This window comes from Panulirus ornatus, chromosome 72 (genome assembly GCF_036320965.1).
Source record: "Panulirus ornatus isolate Po-2019 chromosome 72, ASM3632096v1, whole genome shotgun sequence".
NCBI classification, from domain to species: Eukaryota; Metazoa; Arthropoda; class Malacostraca; order Decapoda; family Palinuridae; genus Panulirus; species Panulirus ornatus.
This window is the reverse complement of record NC_092295.1, coordinates 7,351,480-7,378,274: the sequence shown is the minus strand read 5'-3', so window position 1 is coordinate 7,378,274 and position 26,795 is coordinate 7,351,480. Positions and strand designations below refer to the sequence as shown.

Below are 26,795 nucleotides of genomic sequence, written 5' to 3'. Positions count from 1 at the left end.
AGGGTGCGTAAGACAAGGGAGCAAATGGGAACTTCAGTGAAGGGCGTAAATGGGGAGGTGATAACAAGTAGTGGTGATGTGAGAAGGAGATGGAATGAGTATTTTGAAGGTTTGTTGAATGTGTCTGATGACAGAGTGGCAGATATAGGGTGTTTGGGTCGAGGTGGTGTGCAAAGTGAGAGGGTTAGGGAAAATGATTTGGTAAACAGAGAAGAGGTAGTAAAAGCTTTGCAGAAGATGAAAGCCGGCAAGGCAGCAGGTTTGGATGGTATTGCTGTGGAATTTATTAAAAAAGGGGGTGACTGTATTGTTGACTGGTTGGTAAGGTTATTTAATGTATGTATGACTCATGGTGAGGTGCCTGAGGATTGGCGGAATGCGTGCATAGTGCCATTGTACAAAGGCAAAGGGGATAAGAGTGAGTGCTCAAATTACAGAGGTATAAGTTTGTTGAGTATTCCTGGTAAATTATATGGGAGGGTATTGATTGAGAGGGTGAAGGCATGTACAGAGCATCAGATTGGGGAAGAGCAGTGTGGTTTCAGAAGTGGTAGAGGATGTGTGGATCAGGTGTTTGCTTTGAAGAATGTATGTGAGAAATACTTAGAAAAGCAAATGGATTTGTATGTAGCATTTATGGATCTGGAGAAGGCATATGATAGAGTTGATAGAGATGCTCTGTGGAAGGTATTAAGAATATATGGTGTGGGAGGCAAGTTGTTAGAAGCAGTGAAAAGTTTTTATCGAGGATGTAAGGCATGTGTACGTGTAGGAAGAGAGGAAAGTGATTGGTTCTCAGTGAATGTAGGTTTGCGGCAGGGGTGTGTGATGTCTCCATGGTTGTTTAATTTGTTTATGGATGGGGTTGTTAGGGAGGTAAATGCAAGAGTCTTGGAAAGAGGGGCAAGTATGAAGTCTGTTGGGGATGAGAGAGCTTGGGAAGTGAGTCAGTTGTTGTTCGCTGATGATACAGCGCTGGTGGCGGATTCATGTGAGAAACTGCAGAAGCTGGTGACGGAGTTTGGTAAAGTGTGTGGAAGAAGAAAGTTAAGAGTAAATGTGAATAAGAGCAAGGTTATTAGGTACAGTAGGGTTGAGGGTCAAGTCAATTGGGAGGTGAGTTTGAATGGTGAAAAACTGGAGGAAGTGAAGTGTTTTAGATATCTGGGAGTGGATCTGTCAGCGGATGGAACCATGGAAGCGGAAGTGGATCATAGGGTGGGGGAGGGGGCGAAAATTTTGGGAGCCTTGAAAAATGTGTGGAAGTCGAGAACATTATCCCGGAAAGCAAAAATGGGTATGTTTGAAGGAATAGTAGTTCCAACAATGTTGTATGGTTGCGAGGCGTGGGCTATGGATAGAGTTGTGCGCAGGAGGATGGATGTGCTGGAAATGAGATGTTTGAGGATAATGTGTGGTGTGAGGTGGTTTGATCGAGTAAGTAACGTAAGGGTAAGAGAGATGTGTGGAAATAAAAAGAGCGTGGTTGAGAGAGCAGAAGAGGGTGTTTTAAAATGGTTTGGGCACATGGAGAGAATGAGTGAGGAAAGATTGACCAAGAGGATATATGTGTCGGAGGTGGAGGGAACGAGGAGAAGAGGGAGACCAAATTGGAGGTGGAAAGATGGAGTGAAAAAGATTTTGTATGATCGGGGCCTGAACATGCAGGAGGGTGAAAGGAGGGCAAGGAATAGAGTGAATTGGAGCGATGTGGTATACAGGGGTTGACGTGCTGTCAGTGGATTGAATCAAGGCATGTGAAGCGTCTGGGGTAAACCATGGAAAGCTGTGTAGGTATGTATATTTGTGTGTGTGGACGTGTGTATGTACATGTGTATGGGGGGGGTTGGGCCATTTCTTTCGTCTGTTTCCTTGCGCTACCTCGCAAACGCGGGAGACAGCGACAAAGTATAAAAAAAAAAAAAAAAAAAAAAAAAAAAAAAAAAAATATACACATACACACACATACACACACACACGCACACATACACACACACACACATACATATATATACATGTGAAAAATGTAAGAAACAATTTAGAAAACGGAAACTTCTAGCTTGAAATGAAATGAAAAAATGAATGTGTGGATGTAACCAAGATGTGAAAAAAGGAGAGATAGGTAGTATGTTTGAGGAAAGGAACCTGGATGTTTTGGCTCTGAGTGAAACGAAGCTCAAGGGTAAAGGGGAAGAGTGGTTTGGGAATGTCTTGGGAGTAAAGTCAGGGGTTAGTGAGAGGACAAGAGCAAGGGAAGGAGTAGCAGTACTCCTGAAACAGGAGTTGTGGAAGTATGTGATAGAATGTAAGAAAGTAAATTCTTGATTAATATGGGTAAAACTGAAAGTTGATGGAGAGAGATGGGTGATTATTGGTGCATATGCACCTGGGCATGAGAAGAAAAATCATGAGAGGCAAGTGTTTTGGGAGCAGCTGAATGAGTGTGTTAGTGGTTTTGATGCACGAGACCGGGTTATAGTGTTGGGTGATTTGAATCCAAAGGTGAGTAATGTGGCAGTTGAGGGAATAATTGGTATACATGGGGTGTTCAGTGTTGTAAATGGAAATGGTGAAGAGCTTGTAGATTTATGTGCTGAAAAAGGACTGATGATTGGGAATACCTGGTTTAAAAAGCGAGATATACATATATACATCTATACAGATGTATAGATGTGATACAATGTGGTGTTTGGTGAAGAAAAAGAAAGAAAATTGGTGGACAGTGAGTACTAAACAATATGGTGAAAATATTTCGACGACTGACAGTATGACAATTTATTATAGTGGGAAAAGATAGTGACTGTTGAACAATATGGTGGATATGGTGTTACATATAGTGACTGCTGAACAATGTGATAGATATAGTTCATTCATTTCAAGCTAAAAGTTTGTTTTCTAAACTGTTTCTTACTTTTTTCATATGTATATATATGTATGTGTGTGTGTGTGTGTGTATGTGCGTATGTATGTGTATGTGTGTGTATGTGTATGTGTATATATATATGTATATTATCCCTGGGGATAGGGGTGAAAGAATACTTCCCACGTATTCCTCGCGTGTCGTAGAAAGCGACTAGAGGGGACGGGAGCGGGGGGCCAGAAATCCTCCCCTCCTTGTATTAACTTTCTAAAATGGGAAACAGAAGAAGGAGTCACGTGGGGAGTGCTCATCCTCCTCGAAGGCTCAGAGTGGGGTGCCTAAATGTGTGTGGATGTAACCAAGATGTGAAAAAAGGAGAGATAGGTAGTATGTTTGAGGAAAGGAACCTGGATGTTTTGGCTCTGAGTGAAACGAAGCTCAAGGGTAAAGGAGAAGAGTGGTTTGGGAATGTCTGGGGAGTAAAGTCAGGGGTTAGTGAGAGGACAAGAGCAAGGGAAGGAGTGGCAATACTCCTGAAACAGGAGTTGTGGGAGTATGTGATAGAATGTAAGAAAGTAAATTCTCGACTAATATGGGTAAAACTGAAAGTTGATGGAGAGAGGTGGGTGATTATTGGTGCATATGCACCTGGGCATGAGAAGAAAGATCATGAGAGGCAAGTGTTTTGGGAGCAGCTGAATGAGTGTGTTAGTGGTTTTGATGCACGAGACCGGGTTATAGTGATGGGTGATTTGAATGCAAAGGTGAGTAATGTGGCAGTTGAGGGAATAATTGGTATACATGGGGTGTTCAGTGTTGTAAATGGAAATGGTGAAGAGCTTGTAGATTTATGTGCTGAAAAAGGACTGATGATTGGGAATACCTGGTTTAAAAAGCGAGATATACATAAGTACACTTATGTAAGTAGGAGAGATGGCCAGAGAGCGTTATTGGATTACGTGTTAATTGACAGGCGTGCGAAAGAGAGACTTTTGGATGTTAATGTGCTGAGAGGTGCAACTGGAGGGATGTCTGATCATTATCTTGTGGAGGCTAAGGTGAAGATTTGTATGGGTTTTCAGAAAAGAAGAGTGAATGTTGGGGTGAAGAAGGTGGTGAGAGTAAGTGAGCTTGGGAAGGAGACCTGTGTGAGGAAGTACCAGGAGAGACTGTGTACAGAATGGAAAAAGGTGAGAACAATGGAAGTAAGGGGAGTGGGGGAGGAATGGGATGTATTTAGGGAGTCAGTGATGGATTGCGCAAAAGATGCTTGTGGCATGAGAAGAGTGGGAGGTGGGTTGATTAGAAAGGGTAGTGAGTGGTGGGATGAAGAAGTAAGAGTATTAGTGAAAGAGAAGAGAGAGGCATTTGGACGATTTTTGCAGGGAAAAAATGCAATTGAGTGGGAGATGTATAAAAGAAAGAGACAGGAGGTCAAGAGAAAGGTGCAAGAGGTGAAAAAAAGGGCAAATGAGAGTTGGGGTGAGAGAGTGTCATTAAATTTTAGGGAGAATAAAAAGATGTTCTGGAAGGAGGTAAATAAAGTGCGTAAGACAAGGGAGCAAATGGGAACTTTAGTGAAGGGCGCAAATGGGGAGGTGATAACAAGTAGTGGTGATGTGGGAAGGAGATGGAGTGAGTATTTTGAAGGTTTGTTGAATGTGTCTGATGATAGAGTCGCAGATATAGGGTGTTTTGGTCGAGGTGGTGTGCAAAGTGAGAGGGTTAGGGAAAACGATTTGGTAAACAGAGAAGAGGTAGTGAAAGCTTTGCGGAAGATGAAAGCCGGCAAGGCAGCAGGCTTGGATGGTATTGCAGTGGAATTTATTAAAAAAGGGGGTGACTGTATTGTTGACTGGTTGGTAAGGTTATTTAATGTATGTATGACTCATGGTGAGGTGCCTGAGGATTGGAGGAATGCGTGCATAGTGCCATTGTACAAAGGAAAAGGGGATAAGAGTGAGTGCTCAAATTACAGAGGTATAAGTTTGTTGAGTATTCCTGGTAAATTGTATGGGAGGGTATTGATTGAGAGGGTGAAGGCATGTACAGAGCATCAGATTGGGGAAGAGCAGTGTGGTTTCAGAAGTGGTAGAGGATGTGTGGATCAGGTGTTTGCTTTGAAGAATGTATGTGAGAAATACTTAGAAAAGCAAATGGATTTGTATGTAGCATTTATGGATCTGGAGAAGGCATATGATAGAGTTGATAGAGATGCTCTGTGGAAGGTATTAAGAATATATGGTGTGGGAGGCAAGTTGTTAGAAGCAGTGAAAAGTTTTTATCGAGGATGTAAGGCATGTGTACGTGTAGGAAGAGAGGAAAGTGATTGGTTCTCAGTGAATGTAGGTTTGCGGCAGGGGTGTGTGATGTCTCCATGGTTGTTTAATTTGTTTATGGATGGGGTTGTTAGGGAGGTAAAGGCAAGAGTTTTGGAAAGAGGGGCAAGTATGAAGTCTGTTGGGGATGAGAGAGCTTGGGAAGTGAGTCAGTTGTTGTTCGCTGATGATACAGCGCTGGTGGCTGATTCATGTGAGAAACTGCAGAAGCTGGTGACGGAGTTTGGTAAAGTGTGTGGAAGAAGAAAGTTAAGAGTAAATGTGAATAAGAGCAAGGTCATTAGGTACAGTAGGGTTGAGGGTCAAGTAAATTGGGAGGTGAGTTTGAATGGAGAAAAACTGGAGGAAGTGAAGTGTTTTAGATATCTGGGAGTGGATCTGGCAGCGGATGGAACCATGGAAGCAGAATTGGACCATAGGGTGGGGGAGGGGGCGAAAATTCTGGGAGCCTTGAAGAATGTGTGGAAGTCGAGAACATTATCTCGGAAAGCAAAAATGGGTATGTTTGAAGGAATAGTGGTTCCAACAATGTTGTATGGTTGCGAGGCGTGGGCTATGGATAGAGTTGTGCGCAGGAGGATGGATGTGCTGGAAATGAGATGTCTGGGGACAATGTGTGGTGTGAGGTGGTTTGATCGAGTAAGTAACGTAAGGGTGAGAGAGATGTGTGGAAATAAAAAGAGCGTGGTTGAGAGAGCAGAAGAGGGTGTTTTGAAATGGTTTGGGCACATGGAGAGAATGAGTGAGGAAAGGTTGACCAAGAAGATATATGTGTCGGAGGTGGAGGGAACGAGGAGAAGAGGGAGACCAAATTGGAGGTGGAAAGATGGAGTGAAAAAGATTTTGTGTGATCGGGGCCTGAACTTGCAGGAGGGTGAAAGGAGGGCAAGGAATAGAGTGAATTGGAGCAATGTGGTATACCGGGGTTGACGTGCTGTCAGTGGATTGAATCAAGACATGTGAAGCGTCTGGGGTAAACCATGGAAAGCTGTGTAGGTATGTATATGTGCGTGTGTGGACGTATGTATATACATGTGTATGGGGGGGGGTTGGGCCATTTCTTTCGTCTGTTTCCTTGCGCTACCTCGCAAACGCGGGAGACAGCGACAAAGTATAAAAAAAAAAAAAAAATACATAAGTATACTTATGAAAGTAGGAGAGATGGCCAGAGAGCGTTATTGGATTACGTGTTAATTGACAGGCGCACGAAAGAGAGACTTTTGGATGTTAATGTGCTGAGAGGTGCAACTGGAGGGATGTCTGATCATTATCTTGTGGAGGCTAAGGTGAAGATTTGTATGGGTTTCCAGAAAAGAAGAGTGAATGTTGGGGTGAAGAGGGTGGTGAGAGTAAGTGAGCTTGGGAAGGAAACTTGTGTGAGGAAGTACCAGGAGAGACTGAGTACAGAATGGAAAAAGGTGAGAACAATGGAAGTAAGGGGAGTGGGGGAGGAATGGGATGTATTTAGGGAATCAGTGATGGATTGCACAAAAGATGCTTGTGGCATGAGAAGAGTGGGAGGTGGGTTGATTAGAAAGGGTAGTGAGTGGTGGGATGAAGAAGTAAGAGTATTAGTGAAAGAGAAGAGAGAGGCATTTGGACGATTTTTGCAGGGAAAAAATGAAATTGAGTGGGAGACGTATAAAAGAAAGAGACAGGAGGTCAAGAGAAAGGTGCAAGAGGTGAAAAAGAGGGCAAATGAGAGTTGGGTGAGAGAGTATCATTAAATTTTAGGGAGAATAAAAAGATGTTCTGGAAGGAGGTAAATAAAGTGCATAAGACAAGGGAGCAAATGGGAACTTTAGTGAAGGGCGCAAATGGGGAGGTGATAACAAGTAGTGGTGATGTGAGAAGGAGATGGAGTGAGTATTTTGAAGGTTTGTTGAATGTGTTTGATGATAGAGTGGCAGATATAGGGTGTTTTGGTCGAGGTGGTGTGCAAAGTGCGAGGGTTAGGGAAAATGATTTGGTAAACAGAGAAGAGGTAGTAAAAGCTTTGCGGAAGATGAAAGCCGGCAAGGCAGCAGGTTTGGATGGTATTGCAGTGGAATTTATTAAAAAAGGGGGTGACTGTATTGTTGACTGGTTGGTAAGATTATTTAATGTATGTATGACTCATGGTGAGGTGCCTGAGGATTGGCGGAATGCGTGCATAGTGCCATTGTACAAAGGCAAAGGGGATAAGAGTGAGTGCTCAAATTACAGAGGTATAAGTTTGTTGAGTATTCCTGGCAAATTGTATGGGAGGGTATTGATTGAGAGGGTGAAGGCATGTACAGAGCATCAGATTGGGGAAGAGCAGTGTGGTTTCAGAAGTGGTAGAGGATGTGTGGATCAGGTGTTTGCTTTGAAGAATTATTATTATACTTTGTCGCTGTCTCCCGCGTTTGCGAGGTAGCGCAAGGAAACAGACGAAAGAAATGCCCCCCCCCCATACACATGTATATACATACGTCCACACACGCAAATATACATACCTCCACAGCCTTCCACGGTTTACCCCAGACGCTTCACATGCCCTGCTTCAATCCATTGACAGCACGTCAACCCCGGTATACCACATCGCTCCAACTCACTCTATTCCTTGCCCTCCTTTCACCCTCCTGCATGTTCAGGCCCCGATCACACAAAATCTTTTTCACTCCATCTTTCCACCTCTAATTTGGTCTCCCTCTTCTCCTTGTTCCCTCCACCTCCGACACATATATCCTCTAGGTCAATCTTTCCTCACTCATCCTCTCCATGTGCCCAAACCACTTCAAAACACCCTCTTCTGCTCTCTCAACCACGCTCTTTTTATTTCCACACATCTCTCTTACCCTTACGTTACTCACTCAATCAAACCACCTCACACCACACATTGTCCTCAAACATCTCATTTCCAGCACATCCATCCTCCTGCGCACAACTCTATCCATAGCCCACGCCTCGCAACCATACAACATTGTTGGAACCACTATTCCTTCAAACATACCCATTTTTGCTTTCCGAGATAATGTTCTCGACTTCCACACATTCTTCAAGGCCCCCAGGATTTTCGCCCCCTCCCCCACCCTATGATCCACTTCCGCTTCCATGGTTCCATCCGCTGCCAGATCCACTCCCAGATATCTAAAACACTTCACTTCCTCCAGTTTTTCTCCATTCAAACTTACCTCCCAATTGACTTGACCCTCAACCCTACTGTACCTAATAACCTTGCTCTTATTCACATTTACTCTTAACTTTCTTCTTCCACACACTTTTCCAAACTCAGTCACCAGCTTCTGCAGTTTCTCACATGAATCAGCCACCAGCACTGTATCATCAGCGAACAACAACTGACTCACTTCCCAAGCTCTCTCATCCCCAACAGACTTCATACTTGCCCCTCTTTCCAAAACTCTTGCATTTACCTCCCTAACAACGCCATCCATAAACAAATTAAACAACCATGGAGACATCACACACCCCTGCCGCAAACCTACATTCACTGAGAACCAATCACTTTCCTCTCTTCCTACACGTACACATGCCTTACATCCTCGATAAAAACTTTTCACTGCTTCTAACAACTTTCCTCCCACACCATATATTCTTAATTCCTTCCACAGAGCATCTCTATCAACTCTATCATATGCCTTCTCCAGCTCCATAAATGCTACATACAAATCCATTTGCTTTTCTAAGTATTTCTCACATACATTCTTCAAAGCAAACACCTGATCCACACATCCTCTACCACTTCTGAAACCACACTGCTCTTCCCCAATCTGATGCTATGTACATGCCTTCACCCTCTCAATCAATACCCTCCCATATAATTTACCAGGAATACTCAACAAACTTATACCTCTGTAATTTGAGCACTCACTCTTATCCCCTTTGCCCTTGTACAATGGCACTATGCACGCATTCCGCCAATCCTCAGGCACCTCACCATGAGTCATACATACATTAAATAACCTTACCAACCAGTCAACAATACAGTCACCCCCTTTGAAGAATGTATGTGAGAAATACTTAGAAAAGCAAATGGATTTGTATGTAGCATTTATGGATCTGGAGAAGGCATATGATAGAGTTGATAGAGATGCTCTGTGGAAGGTATTAAGAATATATGGTGTGGGAGGCAAGTTGTTAGAAGCAGTGAAAAGTTTTTATCGAGGATGTAAGGCATGTGTACGTGTAGGAAGAGAGGAAAGTGATTGGTTTTCAGTGAATGTAGGTTTGCGGCAGGGGTGTGTGATGTCTCCATGGTTGTTTAATTTGTTTATGGATGGGGTTGTTAGGGAGGTGAATGCAAGAGTTTTGGAAAGAGGGGCAAGGATGAAGTCTGTTGGGGATGAGAGAGCTTGGGAAGTGAGTCAGTTGTTGTTCGCTGATGATACAGCGCTGGTGGCTGATTCATGTGAGAAACTGCAGAAGCTGGTGACTGAGTTTGGTAAAGTGTGTGAAAGAAGAAAGTTAAGAGTAAATGTGAATAAGAGCAAGGTTATTAGGTACAGTAGGGTTGAGGGTCAAGTCAATTGGGAGGTGAGTTTGAATGGAGAAAAACTGGAGGAAGTGAAGTGTTTTAGATATCTGGGAGTGGATCTGGCAGCGGATGGAAACATGGAAGCGGAAGTGGATCATAGGGTGGGGGAGGGGGCGAAAATTCTGGGAGCCTTGAAGAATGTGTGGAAGTCGAGAACATTATCTCGGAAAGCAAAAATGGGTATGTTTGAAGGAATAGTGGTTCCAACAATGTTGCATGGTTGCGAGGCGTGGACTATGGATAGAGTTGTGCGCAGGAGGATGGATGTGCTGGAAATGAGATGTTTGAGGACAATGTGTGGTGTGAGGTGGTTTGATCGAGTAAGTAACATAAGGGTAAGAGAGATGTGTGGAAATAAAAAGAGCGTGGTTGACAGAGCAGAAGAGGGTGTTTTGAAATGGTTTGGTCACATGGAGAGAATGAGTGAGGAAAGATTGACCAAGAGGATATATGTGTCGGAGGTGGAGGGAACGAGGAGAAGAGGGAGACCAAATTGGAGGTGGAAAGATGGAGTGAAAAAGATTTTGTGTGATCGGGGCCTGAACATGCAGGAGGGTGAAAGGAGGGCAAGGAATAGAGTGAATTGGAGCGATGTGGTATACCGGGGTTGACGTGCTGTCAGTGGATTGAATCAGGGCATGTGAAGCGTCTGGGGTAAACCATGGAAAGCAGTGTAGGTATGTATATTTGCGTGTGTGGACGTATGTATATACATGTGTATGGGGGTGGGTTGGGCTATTTCTTTCGTCTGTTTCCTTGCGCTACCTCAAAAACGCGGGAGACAGCGACAAAGCAAAAAAAAAAAAAAATATACATACACAGACATATACATGTATACACATGCACATATTCATACTTACTGCCTTCATCCATTCCTGTTGCCACCGCACCACACATGAAATAGCACCCCCCCCCTCCAAGGTAACGCTAGGAAAAGACAACAAAGACCACATTCATTCACAAAAAGTCTCTAGCTGTCATGTGTAATGCACCAAAACCACAGCTCCCTTTCCACATCCAGGCCCCACAAAACTTTCCACAGTTTACCCCAGACGCTTCACATGCCCTGGTTCAATCCACTAACAGCAAGTCGACCCAGGTATACCACATCGTTTCAATTCACTCTAATCCTTGCACGCCTTTCATGCTCCTGTATGTTCAGGCCCCGATCGCTCAAAATCTTTTTAACTCCATCCTTCCACCTCCAGCTTGGTCTCCCACTTCTTCTCGTTCCCTTTACCTCTGACAAATATATCATCTTAGTCAATCTTTCCTTACTCATTCTCTCCATATGACCAAACCATTTCAATACACCCTCTTCTGCTCTCTCAACCATACTTTTTTTATTACTACACATCTCTCTTACCCTTTCATTACTTACTTGATCAAACCACCTCACACCACATATCATCCTCAAACACTTCATTTCCAATACATCCACCCTCCTCCGCACAACTGTATCTACAGCCCATCCCTCGCAACCATGTAATGTTGTTGGAACCACTATTCCTTCAAACATACCCATTTTTACTCTCCGACATAACGTTCTCACCTTCCACACATTCTTCAACGCTCCCAGAACCTTTGCCCCCTCCCCTACCCTTTGACTCACTTCCACTTCCATGGTTCCATCCACTGCTAAATCCGCTCCCAGATATCTAAAACATTTCACTTCCTCCAGTTTTTCTCCATTCAAACTCACCTCCCAATAAACTTGTCCCTCAACCCTACTGTACCTAATAACCTTGCTCTCATTCATATTCATTCTCAGCTTTCTTCTTTCACACACTTTACCAAACTCAGTCACCAACTTCTGCAGTTTCTCACCTGAATCAGCCACCAGTGCTGTATCATCAGCGAACAACAACTGACTCACTTCCCAAGCCCTCTCATCCACAACAGACTGCACACTTGCCCCTCTCTTCAAAATTCTTGCATTCACCTCCCTAACCACCCCATCCATAAACAAATTGAACAGACATGGAGATATCATGCACACCTGCCGCAAACCAAAATTCACTGGGAACCAATCACTTTCCTCTCTTCCTACCCGTACACATGCCTTACATCCTTGATAAAAACTTTCACTGCTTCTAGCAACTTAACTTCCACACCATATACTCTTAATACCTTCCACAAACCATGTAAATCAACCCTATCATATGCCTTCCTCAGATCCATAAATGTTACATATAAACCCATCTGTTTTTCTAGGTATTTCTCACGTACATTCTTCTAAGCAAACATCTGATCCACCCATCCTCTACCACTTCTGAAACCACACTGCTATTCCCCAGTCTGATGCTCTGTACATGCCTTTACCCTCTCAATCAATACCCTCCGATATAATTTCCCAGGAATACTCAACAAACTTATACCTCTGTAATTTGAACACTCACCTTTATCACCTTTGCAACTGTACAATGGCACTATGCATGCATTCCACCAATGCACTATATATGCATATCATCTATCCCCTTTTCTCCATCTATATAGACCTACATCATAAGAAACATTTTTACAGTCATAGCAATAATATACACACTAAATCTTTCATCTCATGAGAAAGAACGTATCACAAACAAAAAGTTCACCTTTTTTAATGCCATCTGGCCATCCATATGATTGGCTAAAGATGTGAAATAGAGCAAAGTTTCATCAGGTCGCATTTTCTGGTCAACAACATCATTTCCATACAAACTAACAATGGCCACCACCAAGAAAAGGTGGAAGTAGTCTGTTTGATAGTTACTCCAACATGCCTCCCACATGGCCAGTGCCTCATCTTCTGGAAACTCTCGTTTGAAGCACCTGAAAAAGTATGATGGTATTACAAAAGCAAGTAACAAAAATGTCTTTTCTTACTATGTTACCTAGCAGGACAATATAAAACATAACTGTAATTTATCCCTATATATCAATATCAAGCATATACATTATGCAATGTTATCTAATACTAACTCTGTTCCTATTCATTAAGAGAGAATTAAGTGTTCACATGCATGCCAAACAATATGTCGACCCCAGATTCATATTCAAAATGTAAAATATTCTTTATTCTGAGGTTCTGATGCAAATCTATTTCCCTGAGAAAAATACCAAAAATTGCAAGTGACTAGTTCAGGGTACTTTTTAGTTCAAAAAAAAATCTTGTTCCAAAACTGAAATCTAACATGATCAAACACTTCTATAATTCAAATAACCATGTAAAATATCTCACAATACTTCCCCTAGCCAACATATACGAACTAAATCATCAGCAAATGTCTCAAGATTTTAATCATCTAATGACATAATTACTAGTCATAAAGACGGACACACAATATTTATTCCTTAGATTCGTGTTCAGCATGAAGAGTATTCCTTATTATGTAAGTAGGAAAGATGGTCAGAGAGCATTACTGGATTACGTGTTAACTGATAGGCGTGCGAAAGAGACACTTTTGGATGTTAATGTGCTGAGAGGTGCAACTGGATGGATGTCTGATCATTATCTTGTGGAGGCAAAGGTAAAGATTTGTAGAGGTTTTCAGAAAAAAAGAGAAAATGTTGGGGTTAAGAGAGTGGTGAGAGTAAGTGAGCTTGGGAAGGAGACTTGTGTGAGGAAGTACCAGGAGCAACAGTGCAGAATGGAAAAAGGTGAGAGCAAAGGACGTAAGGGGAGTGGGGGAGGAATGAGATATATTTAGGGAAGCAGTGATGGCTTGTGCAAAAGATGCTTGTGGCATGAGAAAGGTGGGAGGTGAGCAGATTAGAAAGGATAGTGAGTGATGGGATGATTAATCAAGATTATTAGTGAAAGAGCAGAGAGGCATTTGGACGAGTTTTGCAGGGAAATAGTCCAAAGGACTGGGAGATACATAAAAGAAAGAGGCAGGAGGTCAAGAGAAAGGTGCAAGAGGTGAAAAAGTGGGCAAATGAGAGTTGGGGTGAGAGAGTATCATTAAATTCTAGGGAGAATAAAAAGTTGTTTTGGAGGGAGGTAAATAAAGTGCGTAAGACAAGAGAACAAATGGGAACATCGGTGAAGGGGCAAATGGGGAGGTGATAACAAGTAGTGGTGATGTTAGAAGGAGACGGAGTGAGTATTTTGAAGGTTTGTTGAATGTGTTAGAAGACAGAGTGGCAGATATAAGGTGTTTTGGTTAAGGTGGTGTGCAAAGTGAGAAGGTTAGGGAGAATGATTTGGTAAACAGAGAAGAAGTAGTAAAAGCTTTGCAGAAGATGAAAGTTGGCAAGGTAGAGGGTTTGGATGGTATTGCTGTGGAACTTATCTAATAAGGGGGTGACTGTGTTGACTGCTTGATAAGGATATTTAATGTATGAATGTATGACTTATGGTAAGGTGCCTAAGGATTGGCAGAATGCATGCATAGTGCCACTGTACAAAGGCAAAGGGGATAACGGCGAGTGCTCGAATTACAGAGGTATAAGTTTGTTGAGTATTCCTGGGAAAATATATGGGAAAGTATTGATAGAGAGGGTGAAGGCATGTACAGAGCATCAGATTGAGGAAGAGCAGTGTGGTTTCAGAAGTGGCAGAGGATGTGTGGATCAGGTATTTGCTTTGAAGAATGTGAGAGAAATACTTAGAAAAGCAAATGGATTTGTATGTAGCTTTTATGGATCTGGAGAAGTCATATGATAGAGATGCTCTGTGGAAGGTATTAAAAATATATGGTGTGGGAGGCAAGATGTTAGAAGCAGTGAAAAGTTTTTATCAAGGATGTAAGGCATGTGTGTGAGTAGGAAGAGAGGTAAGTAATTGGTTCTCAGTGAACATCGGTTTGTGGCAGGGGTGCGTGATGTCTCCATGGTTGTTTAATTTGTTTATGGATAGGGTTGTTAGGGAGGTAAATGCAATACTTTTGGAGAGATGGGCAAGAATGCAGTCTGTTATGGATGAGAGGGCTTGGGAAGTGAGTCAGTTGTTGTTTGCTGATGATACAGGGCTGGTGGCTGATTCATGTGAGAAACTGCAGAAACTGGTGACTGAGTTTGGTGTAAAGTGTGTGAAAGAAGAGAGCTGAGAGTAAATGTGAATAAGAGCAAGGTTATTAGGTGCAGTAGGGTTGAGGGACAAGTCAACTGGGAGGTAAGTTTGAATGGAGAAAAACTGGAGGAGGTGAGGTGTTTTAGATATCTGGGAGTGGATTTGGCAGTGGATGGAACCATGGAAGCGGGAGTGAGTCAAAGGGTGGGGGAGGGGGTGAAAGTTCTGGGAGTGTTGAAAAATGTGTGGAAGGCGAGAACGTTATCTCGGAAAGCAAAAATGGGTATGTTTGAAAGAATAGTGGTTCCAACCATGTTATATCGTTGCGAGGCATGGGCTACAGATAGAGTAATGCAGAGGAGGGTGGATGTGCTGGAAATGAGATGTATGAGGACAATATGTGGTGTGAGGTGGTTTGATCGAGTAAGTAATGAAAGGGTAAGAAAGATGAGTGGTAATAAAAAGAGTGTGGTTGAGAGAGCAAAAGAGGGTGTTTTTAAATGGTTTGGTCACATGGAGAGAATGAGTGATGAAAGGTTGACAAAGAGGATATATGTGTCAGAGGTGGAGGGAACAAGAAGTGGGAGACCAAATTGGAGGTGGAAAGATGGAGTGAAAAAGATTTTGAGTGATCAGGGCCTGAACATGCAGGAGGGTGAAAGGCATGCAAGGAACAGAGTGAATTGGAATGATGTGGTATACCAGGGTTGACATGCTGTCAATGGATTGAACCAGGGCATGTGAAGCATCTGGGGTAAACCATGGAAAGTTTTGTGGGGCCTAGATGTGGAAAGGGAACTGTGGTTTCGGTGCATTATACATGACAGCTAGAGACTGAGTGTGAACGAATGTGGCCTTTGTTGTCTTTTCCTAGCGCTACCTCGCACACATGAGGGGGGCGGGGTGGCAATGGGAATGAATAAAGGCAGACAGTATGAATTATGTACATGTATATATATGTATATGTCTGTGTGTGTAATTATATGTATACATTGAGATGTTTAGGTATGTATATTTGCGTGTGTGGACGTGTATGTATATACATGTGTATGTGGGTGGGTTGGGCCATTCTTTCGTCTGTTTCCTTGCGCTACCTCGCTACCGCGGGAGACAGCAACAACACAAAATAAATATAAATATGCTGACATTTCACTGTCCACTGATCGACTGCCCTCCTCACAAGACGCGCTCTACCGTCATTGGCTGGTCAGCTTAACGACGTAACGACTGAGGAGATTTCGAAATATAACATATATGAACATAATCAAGCACTTCTCTACTTCACATTATCAACAAAAATAACTCGTAATGCTTCCTTGCGCTACCTCGCTACCGCAGGAGACAGCGACAACACAAAATAAATATAAATAAATAATAATAATAATAATAAATTGAGGTTTCGAAATATAACATATATGAACATAATCAAGCACTTCTATACTTCACATTATCAACAAAAATAACTCGTAACGCTTCCCCTAGCTGAAAGGTACCCAATGAATACAAAGCAAATCAACAGGAAATGTTTTAAAACTGTCATCATTTCATGACTTCATTACAGGTCGTACAGATGGCCAAACAATATTTCAACTCCAGATTAATATTCAGCTCAAAAAATATTCCCTGTACTGAGGTTTGGACTCTAACCTGTTTCCTTGAGAAAAATACCAAATACTGTGGGTTCAGGGTATATTACAGCCAAAAAACTTTTTCTAAATAGCAAAAAATATTTTTTTTTTAAATCAAAATATACCACAATCAAACACTTCTAAGCTTGAAATAATCATGGAAAGTATCTCAAAATGCATCCCCGAGCTGATATATATCCAATATATACGTGGCGAATCAATAGAAAACGTCTTAAAATTGTAATCATTCCCTGACTCAATTACAGGCCATAAAGGCAAGCAAACAGTATTTCAACCCAAGATTCATATCATTTCATATTCTGAAGCTGTGACCAAGACCAATATACCCAACTTTTAAAACTTTTCCATGTAAAATACATACTTTTACCTGTACCTTGTTGTCCAAGAATACCCTTCTATGGAGCCATGTTCCAGGATCCCCTCTAACAGGGTTTCTGTGGTACTCAGGAAGCCAGCTGTGTCAACCAAACAGGACATCAGGATAAAAGGTGCAGTTCTTTTGTGTGTGTTTCTTTGTGAGGTATGTAAAGGAGTAAGTGATGAGTGTGTAAAATGTGAAAGTTTTACCTTGAATGTAGAACCCGGAGAAAGTGGAGTATTACAAATACTGAGGAGTGGATACGACAGAAGGTGCAACCACGGAAACTGAAGTTAGCCAAAAAGGGAGTTAGGTCTTAGGTGCACAGATGAGTGCATCAAAATATGGTGAGGTCAAAGATGGATATGTTAAATGGTATAGTAATCTCAACAGTGTAGTAAGAATGTGAGGTATGGGTCCTATATCAAAAAGTATATACAAGGGTGGATGTGTTGGAAATTCAATACTTCAAGACAATATGTGGGGTAAGAAGGATTGACTGAGTAAGGAACAACACGGTAACAGAGAGATGTGGCAGAAAGAAGAGAATATATGAGACAGCTAATGAGTGTGTGCCAAAATGATATGATAACATGTAGAGGATGAGTAAAGTGATGCTAAGACAATATACATATCAGAAGTGGAGTGAACAAGGAGAAAATGAAGATCAAATAAGAAATGAAAAATGAAGTGAAATGATTTGAGGATTCAGGGCCTTAACTTTTAAGAGGGTCTGAGAAATGCATAAGATATAGCAAATTGGAGTGATGTGGTATATAGAGAATGACGTGCTGTCCATGGGCTGAACCAGGGTATGTGAAGTGGTTAAGGGAAACTGCGGGAAACCACAGAGAGGTCTGTGGGGTGTGCCTAAGAATATTGGCTCTGGTGGGAAATGGTGAACAAATATGAATAAGAAATGTCTTTCAAAATAATTTTCCATTTCCTGCACTTGCAAGGTAGCACCAAACAGACAAAGATATGGACTCTTTCACTCTCATCCACTTTCTAGCTGTCATGTACAATGAATCAAATACAACTGCCCATCCATAACCAGGCCAAAAGCCTTTCTGTGGTTTCCCCTGAATGCTTCATTTGCCCTAGATTAGCCCATATCATCAACAAGTAATTCTAGAACCACCGTTATGGAACTTTTGCAGCTTCAAGGCTGCACTTCATGCAAAAGCAGAGAAATAATGAACATATTTTGACCTATGAGCCACCGGTGCATTGCAAGTCCCCAGACAGGCGACCAGGAATTCTGGTCTGGGAGAGGAACATAAGGGAAGACATGGTAAATATATCCTTCAGCAGTGACATACAGGAGTATCCAGCGATGACAGAAGAGTAGATCCATCCCATCTTGCTGCTTGGCCATATGATAGAAGAAGCGTGGTGTCATCAATCGAAGTAACTCCCTTAAGTAACTCTGCATACAGTGAATAGTTGAGAAATTAGTTGCTAGCCTATAAAGATATGCACAGGTTATAGTAAATAGATGGATCATATAGCAAACTGATGACTGCAATGTCTAAACATAATCATATTCCTTTTTTTAATACATATTCACCATTTCCCACACTAGCGAGGTAGTGTTAAGAACAGAGGACTGAGCCTAAGAGGAAAAATCTTCACTAGGTCCCTTTTCTGTTCATTCTTTTGGAAAAGTAAAAAAAAACTGGAGGGGAGGATTTCCAGCCTCTCGCTCCCTCCCCTTTTGGTTGCCTTTTGCAACACACAGGGAATACATGGGAAGTATTCTTTCTTCCCTATCACCATAGATATCATAATTTACTTATTCTGTTCATCATACTTGATCACTGTTTCCCACTTCAGCGAGGCTGCGCCAGGAAACAGAAGAAGAATGGCCCATCCACTCATATACACATTAATGTACATAGATGTCCATATACATACAAATATCAACGTATACACTTATACATACATAAATATCAACACATACACATGTACATACATAAATATCAACATATACACATATACATACATACTTATACACACATACATGTATATACACATGTATATATTCATACTTGCTAGCCTTCATCCATTCCTGGCGCTACCCCACCCAACAGGAAACAACATCGCTACCCCCATGCTTCAGTGAGGTAGCACCAGGAAAACAAAAAAGGCCACATTCATTCACACTCAGTCTCTAGCTATCATGTGTAATGCACTGAAACCACAGCTCCCTATCCACATCCAGGACCCACAAAACTTTCCATGGTTTATCCCAGACGTTTCACATGCCCTGGTTCAGTCCACTGACAGCTTGTCGACCTTGGTATACCACATCGTTCCATTTCACTCTATTCCTTGCACACCTCTCACCCTCCCGTATGTTCAGGCCCCAATCACTCAAAATCTTTTTCACTTCATCCTTCCACCTCCAATTTGGTCTACTACTTCTCCTTGTTCCCTCCCTCTGTTCACCTCTGACACATATATCCTCTCTGTCAACCTTTCCACACTCATTCTCTCCATATGTCCAAACCATTTTAACACACCCTCTTCTGCTCTCTCAACCACACTCTTTATATTTCCGTACATCTCTCTTTCCCTTTCATTACATACTTGATCAAACCACCTCACACCACATCCTGTCCTCAAACATTTCATCTCCAACAAATCCACCTTCCTTCAAAGAACCTTATCTATAGCCCATGCCTCGCAACCATATAATATTGTTGGAACTACTATTCCTTCAAACGTCCCCACTTTTGCTCTCCGAGATAATGTTCTTTCCTTCCACCCTTTCTTCATCCTTTCCAGAGCCTACCCCCTACCCTGTGACTCACCTCTGCTTCTATGGTTCCATCTGCTGCTTAAGTCCACTCCCAGATATCTAAAAAACTTCACTTTCTCCAATTTTTCTCCATTCAAACTTTTTTTATTATTTTTTTTTTTAATTATACTTTGTCGCTGTCTCCCGCGTTTGCGAGGTAGCGCAAGGAAACAGACGAAAGAAATGGCCCAACCCCCCCCCCCATACACATGTATATACATACGTCCACACACGCAAATATACATACCTACCCAGCTTTCCATGGTTTACCCCAGACGCTTCACATGCCTTGATTCAATCCACTGACAGCACGTCAACCCCGGTATACCACATCGATCCAATTCACTCTATTCCTTGCCCTCCTTTCACCCTCCTGCATGTTCAGGCCCCGATCACACAAAATCTTTTTCACTCCATCTTTCCACCTCCAATTTGGTCTCCCTCTTCTCCTTGTTCCCTCCACCTCTGACACATATATCCTCTTGGTCAATCTTTCCTCACTCATCCTCTCCATGTGCCCAAACCACTTCAAAACACCCTCTTCTGCTCTCTCAACCACGCTCTTTTTATTTCCACACATCTCTCTTACCCTTACGTTACTCACTCGATCAAACCACCTCACACCACACATTGTCCTCAAACATCTCATTTCCAGCACATCCATCCTCCTGCGCACAACTCTATCCATAGCCCACGCCTCGCAACCATACAACATTGTTGGAACCACTATTCCTTCAAACATACCCATTTTTGCTTTCCGAGATAATGCTCTCGACTTCCACACATTCTTCAAGGCCCCCAGAATTTTCGCCCCCTCCCCCACCCTATGATCCACTTCCGCTTCCATGGTTCCATCCGCTGCCAGATCCACTCCCAGATATCTAAAACACTTCACTTCCTCCAGTTTTTCTCCATTCAAACTCACCTCCAAATTGACTTGACCCTCAACCCTACTGTACCTAATAACCTTGCTCTTATTCACATTTACTCTTAACTTTCTTCTTCCACACACTTTACCAAACTCAGTCACCAGTTTCTGCAGTTGCTCACATGAATCAGCCACCAGCGCTGTATCATCAGCGAAGAACAACTGACTCACTTCCCAAGCTCTCTCATCCCCAACAGACTTCATACTTGCCCCTCTTTCCAAAACTCTTGCATTTACCTCCCTAACAACCCCATCCATAAACAAATTAAACAACCATGGAGACATCACACACCCCTGCCGCAAACCTACATTCACTGAGAACCAATCACTTTCCTCTCTTCCTACACGTACACATGCCTTACATCCTCGATAAAAACTTTTCACTGCTTCTAACAACTTTCCTCCCACACCATATATTCTTAATACCTTCCACAGAGCATCTCTATCAACTCTATCATATGCCTTCTCCAGATCCATAAATGCTACATACAAATCCATTTGCTTTTCTAAGTATTTCTCACATACATTCTTCAAAGCAAACACCTGATCCACACATCCTCTACCACTTCTGAAACCACACTGCTCTTCCCCAAACTGATGCTCTGTACATGCCTTCACCCTCTCAATCAATACCCTCCCATATAATTTACCAGGAATACTCAACAAACTTATACCTCTGTAATTTGAGCACTCACTCTTATCCCCTTTGCCTTTGTACAATGGCACTATGCACGCATTCCGCCAATCCTCAGGCACCTCACCATGAGTCATACATACATTAAATAACCTTACCAACCAGTCAACAATACAGTCACCCCCTTTTTTAATAAATTCCACTGCAATACCATCCAAACCTGCTGCCTTGCCGGCTTTCATCTTACACAAAGCTTTCACTACCTCTTCTCTGTTTACCAAATCATTTTCCCTAACCCTCTCACTTTGCACACCACCTCGACCAAAACACCCTATATCTGCCACTCTATCATCAAACACATTCAGCAAACCTTCAAAATACTCACTCCATCTCCTTCTCACATCACCACTACTTGTTATCACCTCCCCATTTGCGCCCTTCACTGAAGTTCCCATTTGCTCCCTTGTCTTACGCACTTTATTTACCTCTTTCCAGAACATCTTTTTATTCTCCCTAAAATTTAATGATACTCTCTCACCCCAACTCTCATTTGCCCTTTTTTTCACCTCTTGCACCTTTCTCTTGACCTCCTGTCTCTTTCTTTTATACATCTCCCACTCAATTGCATTTTTTCCCTGCAAAAATCGTCCAAATGCCTCTCTCTTCTCTTTCACTAATACTCTTACTTCTTCATCCCACCACTCACTACCCTTTCTAATCAACCCACCTCCCACTCTTCTCATGCCACAAGCATCTTTTGCGCAATCCATCACTGATTCCCTAAATACATCCCATTCCTCCCCCACTCCCCTTGCTTCCATTGTTCTCACCTTTTTCCATTCTGTACTCAGTCTCTCCTGGTACTTCCTCACACAGGTCTCCTTCTCAAGCTCACTTACTCTCACCACCCTCTTCACCCCAACATTCACTCTTCTTTTCTGAAAACCCATACAAATCTTCACCTTAGCCTCCACAAGATAATGATCAGACATCCCTCCAGTTGCACCTCTCAGCACATTAACATCCAAAAGTCTCTCTTTCGTACGCCTGTCAATTAACACGTAATCCAATAACGCTCTCTGGCAATCTCTCCTACTTACATAAGTATACTTATGTATATCTCGCTTTTTAAACCAGGTATTCCAAATCATCAGTCCTTTTTCAGCACATAAATCTACAAGCTCTTCACCATTTCCATTTACAACACTGAACACCCCATGTATACCAATTATTCCCTCAACTGCCACATTACTCACCTTTGCATTCAAATCACCCATCACTATAACCCGGTCTCGTGCATCAAAACCACTAACACACTCATTCAGCTGCTCCCAAAACACTTGCCTCTCTTGATCTTTCTTCTCATGCCCAGGTGCATATGCACCAATAATCACCCACCTCTCTCCATCAACTTTCAGTTTTACCCATATTAATCGAGAATTTACTTTCTTACACTCTATCACATACTCCCACAACTCCTGTTTCAGAAGTATTGCTACTCCTTCCCTTGCTCTTGTCCTCTCACTAACCCCTGACTTTACTCCCCAGACATTCCCAAACCACTCTTCCCCTTTACCCTTGAGCTTCGTTTCACTCAGAGCCAAAACATCCAGGTTCCTTTCCTCAAACATACTACCTATCTCTCCTTTTTTCACATCTTGGTTACATCCACACACATTTAGGCAGCCCACTCTGAGCCTTCGAGGAGGATGAGCACTCCCCGCGTGACTCCTTCTTCTGTTTCCCATTTTAGAAAGTTAATACAAGGAGGGGAGGATTTCTGGCCCCCCGCTCCCGTCCCCTCTAGTCGCTTTCTACGACACGCGAGGAATACGTGGGAAGTATTCTTTCACCCCTATCCCCAGGGATAATTTTTTTTTTTTTTTTTTTTTATACTTTGTCGCTGTCTCCCGCGTTTGCGAGGTAGCGCAAGGAAACAGACGAAAGAAATGGCCCAACCCCCCCCCATACACATGTACATACACACGTCCACACACGCAAATATACATACCTACACAGCTTTCCATGGTTTACCCCAGACGCTTCACATGCCTTGATTCAATCCACTGACAGCACGTCAACCCCTGTATACCACATCGCTCCAATTCACTCTATTCCTTGCCCTCCTTTCACCCTCCTGCATGTTCAGGCCCCGATCACACAAAATCTTTTTCACTCCATCTTTCCACCTCCAATTTGGTCTCCCTCTTCTCCTCGTTCCCTCCACCTCCGACACATATATCCTCTTGGTCAATCTTTCCTCACTCATTCTCTCCATGTGCCCAAACCATTTCAAAACACCCTCTTCTGCTCTCTCAACCACGCTCTTTTTATTTCCACACATCTCTCTTACCCTTACGTTACTTACTCGATCAAACCACCTCACACCACACATTGTCCTCAAACATCTCATTTCCAGCACATCCATCCTCCTGCGCACAACTCTATCCATAGCCCACGCCTCGCAACCATACAACATTGTTGGAACCACTATTCCTTCAAACATACCCATTTTTGCTTTCCGAGATAATGTTCTCGACTTCCACACATTTTTCAAGGCTCCCAAAATTTTCGCCCCCTCCCCCACCCTATGATCCACTTCCGCTTCCATGGTTCCATCCGCTGCCAGATCCACTCCCAGATATCTAAAACACTTCACTTCCTCCAGTTTTTCTCCATTCAAACTCACCTCCCAATTGACTTGACCCTCAACCCTACTGTACCTAATAACCTTGCTCTTATTCACATTTACTCTTAACTTTCTTCTTCCACACACTTTACCAAACTCAGTCACCAGCTTCTGCAGTTTCTCACATGAATCAGCCACCAGCGCTGTATCATCAGGGATAATATACATATATATATACATATACACATACACACACATACACATACATACGCACATATACACACACACACACATACATATATATACATATGAAAAATGTAAGAAACAATTTAGAAAACTGAAACTTCTAGCTTGAAATGAATGAAAAAAATGAATGTCACAATGATTCAACCTCTGGCTATGGAAAAAAGGAAATGTATAATTTATTTACACAAACGTCCATGCCTCGCAACCATATAATATTGTTGGAACTACTATTCTTTCAAACGTCCCCACTTTTGCTCTCCGAGATAATGTTCTTTCCTTCCACCCTTTCTTCATCCTTTCCAGAGCCTACCCCCTACCCTGTGACTCACCTCTGCTTCTATGGTTCCATCTGCTGCTTAAGTCCACTCCCAGATATCTAAAAAACTTCACTTTCTCCAATTTTTCTCCATTCAAACTTACATCCCAATTAACTTGTCCGTCAACCCTAATGAACCTAATAACCTTACTCTTATTCACATTTACTCACAACTTTCTCCTTTCAGACCCTTTTCCAAACTCAGTCACCAACTTCCACAGTTTCTCACTTTAATCGGCCACCAGAGATGTAGAATTGGCAAACAACAACTGACTCATTTCCCAGGCCCTCTCATCCCTAACTGACTGCATATTAGCCCCTCTCTCTAAAACTCTTGCATTTACCTCCCTAACCACCCCATCCATAAACAAATTAAACAACTATGGGGACATTACACATACCTACCACAGATCAACCTTCAATGAAAACCAATCACCTCCTCTCTTCCTAATCGCACACATGCCTTACATCCTTGGTAAAAACATTTCAATGCTTCTAGCAGTTTACCTCCCACACCGTATACTATTAAACCTTCCATAAAGCATCTATATCAACTCCAGATCCATAAATACCACAAACAAATCCGTCTACTTTTTTAAATATTTCTCATACACATTCTTCAAAGCAAACACCTAATCCACACATCCTCTATCACTTCTGAAACCACACTGCTCCTCCCCAGTCTGATCTGATGCTTTGTACATGCCTTCATCCTCACAATCAATCCCCTCCCATACAATTTCCCAAGAATACTCAACAAACGTATGCCTCTGTAGTTTGAACACTCACCTTTATCCCCTTTGCCCTTGTACAATGGCACTATGCATGCATTCTGCTAATCCTCAAGCACTTCATCTTGATCCACACATACAATGAATACCCTTACCAACCAATCAACAACACAATCACCCCTTTTCGTAATCAATTCTACTGCAATTACATCCAAACCCACCGCCTTGCTGGATTTCATCTTCTACAAAGCTTTCACTACCTCTTTTTTTCTTGACCAAAACATTCTCCCAGACCCTTTTAATTCGTACATCACCCTAACCAAAACGCCTCACATCTGCCACTCTATCATGAAACACATTCAACAAACCTTCAAAATACTCACTCGATCTTCTCACTTCATCACTACCCGTTATTACTTCCCCATTGCCCCTTTCACTAATGTTCAAATTTGTTCTCCTGTCTTACAAACATTATCTACCTGCTTACAAAACATCTGTCTATTCCCCTTAAAGTTTGATGATACTCTCTCACCCCAACTCTCATTTGCCCTCTTTTTCAACCCTTGCACCTTCCTCTTAACCTCCTGTCAATTTTTTTTTCATGCCTCTTCTGGTCATTTGCACTCCTTCCTTGTAATATCATCCAAACACTCTCTTTCTCTTTCACCAACAACTTTACTTCTTCATACCACCACTCACTACCTTTTTTAATCTGCAGACCTCCCACCTTTCTTCTGCCACATGCATCTCTTGCACATGCCATCACTGCTTCCCTAAATACATCCCATTCCTTACCCAGTATCCTCATGTCATTTGCTCTCATGCTCTTGTGTCTATAATATGAATTTGATGGAGCCTTTAATACCTTATGATGAATAATCATTCAAATTCTTACTAACCAGATTCTTCTCCATGTCCTCATCCTTTGGTGATGTTACGAAGATAGTCTTGCTCATGAGACCAGTAAAACACCAAAAAACGTCTGCCTCGTTACGCACTTCAGCCAAAATCGGTGCTAATATATCGGACATTCCTTGTGTATACCTATGAAAAAAAAATTGAACATTGAACATTTTCCCCCACATCAGTTTGGGGCTCACTGCCTTAGTCTCACAAAATCCTGAGGCTTCAAGGCTGCACTACGATAAGTAACAGGAAAATTGTGGACTCCTTTGTAATGAGAAGAGGATCTGGAATACTTAGATGGTTTCGGGAAGGGTATTATACTTGTAGATTACCATGAGACTGAGATTTTGTGGTTGAACCAAGGGTGGTTGAGATATCTGTAAGTACTTGAATTGTATATATGCCTGAGCATTTGAAGTGGAAGTCTGATATGTTGTCAGGGCCACTTGCAGAGTTCTCTTAGGATTTAACTGCACCCTGACTGTCAGCAGGAGTGGAAAATGAGAGACCGATTGTTGTGGGGTGGATTCTATTTAGTGGAATGGCTGGTTCGTTTGATTTATAAGTAGTAGTTTGCATATGTCAGTGTGTTCAAGAGTAGTATTTTGAATATGTCTGTGTGTTCCTTTGGAAAAGAAAACTGTTGGTTGTGGTTAGAAATGCTTCATGTGTGTGGTGTGGGATGGAATGGGAAGAGTGGATTTCTTTATCATTCAAAAGAGTTGGTTTCTGATGGTTTTGTAGAGGAAAATGTGCAGTTTGTTATATGCTTTCCAGTTATTACACTTTATCAACATCAAACCCTATGTGTAATCAAGGCAGTGAATAAAATGAAATAATTGCTGATGATGATCATATTAATGCTGGGTTGTTGATGGTGCTCTTCA

At 42.3% G+C, this 26,795-nt stretch overlaps 1 protein-coding gene across 1 annotated transcript in view; it reads right to left on the bottom strand.

Moving 5' to 3' along the window:
• The window catches only part of LOC139748104 (TBC1 domain family member 16-like), a 75,570-nt gene that overhangs the window by 10,955 nt on the left and 37,820 nt on the right, over window positions 1-26,795 (bottom strand). Inside the window, 3 exon segments of the mRNA XM_071660740.1 lie at window positions 12,310-12,526; window positions 18,038-18,144; window positions 25,902-26,046. Of these exon segments, the coding sequence (XP_071516841.1) occupies window positions 12,310-12,526; window positions 18,038-18,144; window positions 25,902-26,046 (469 nt within the window).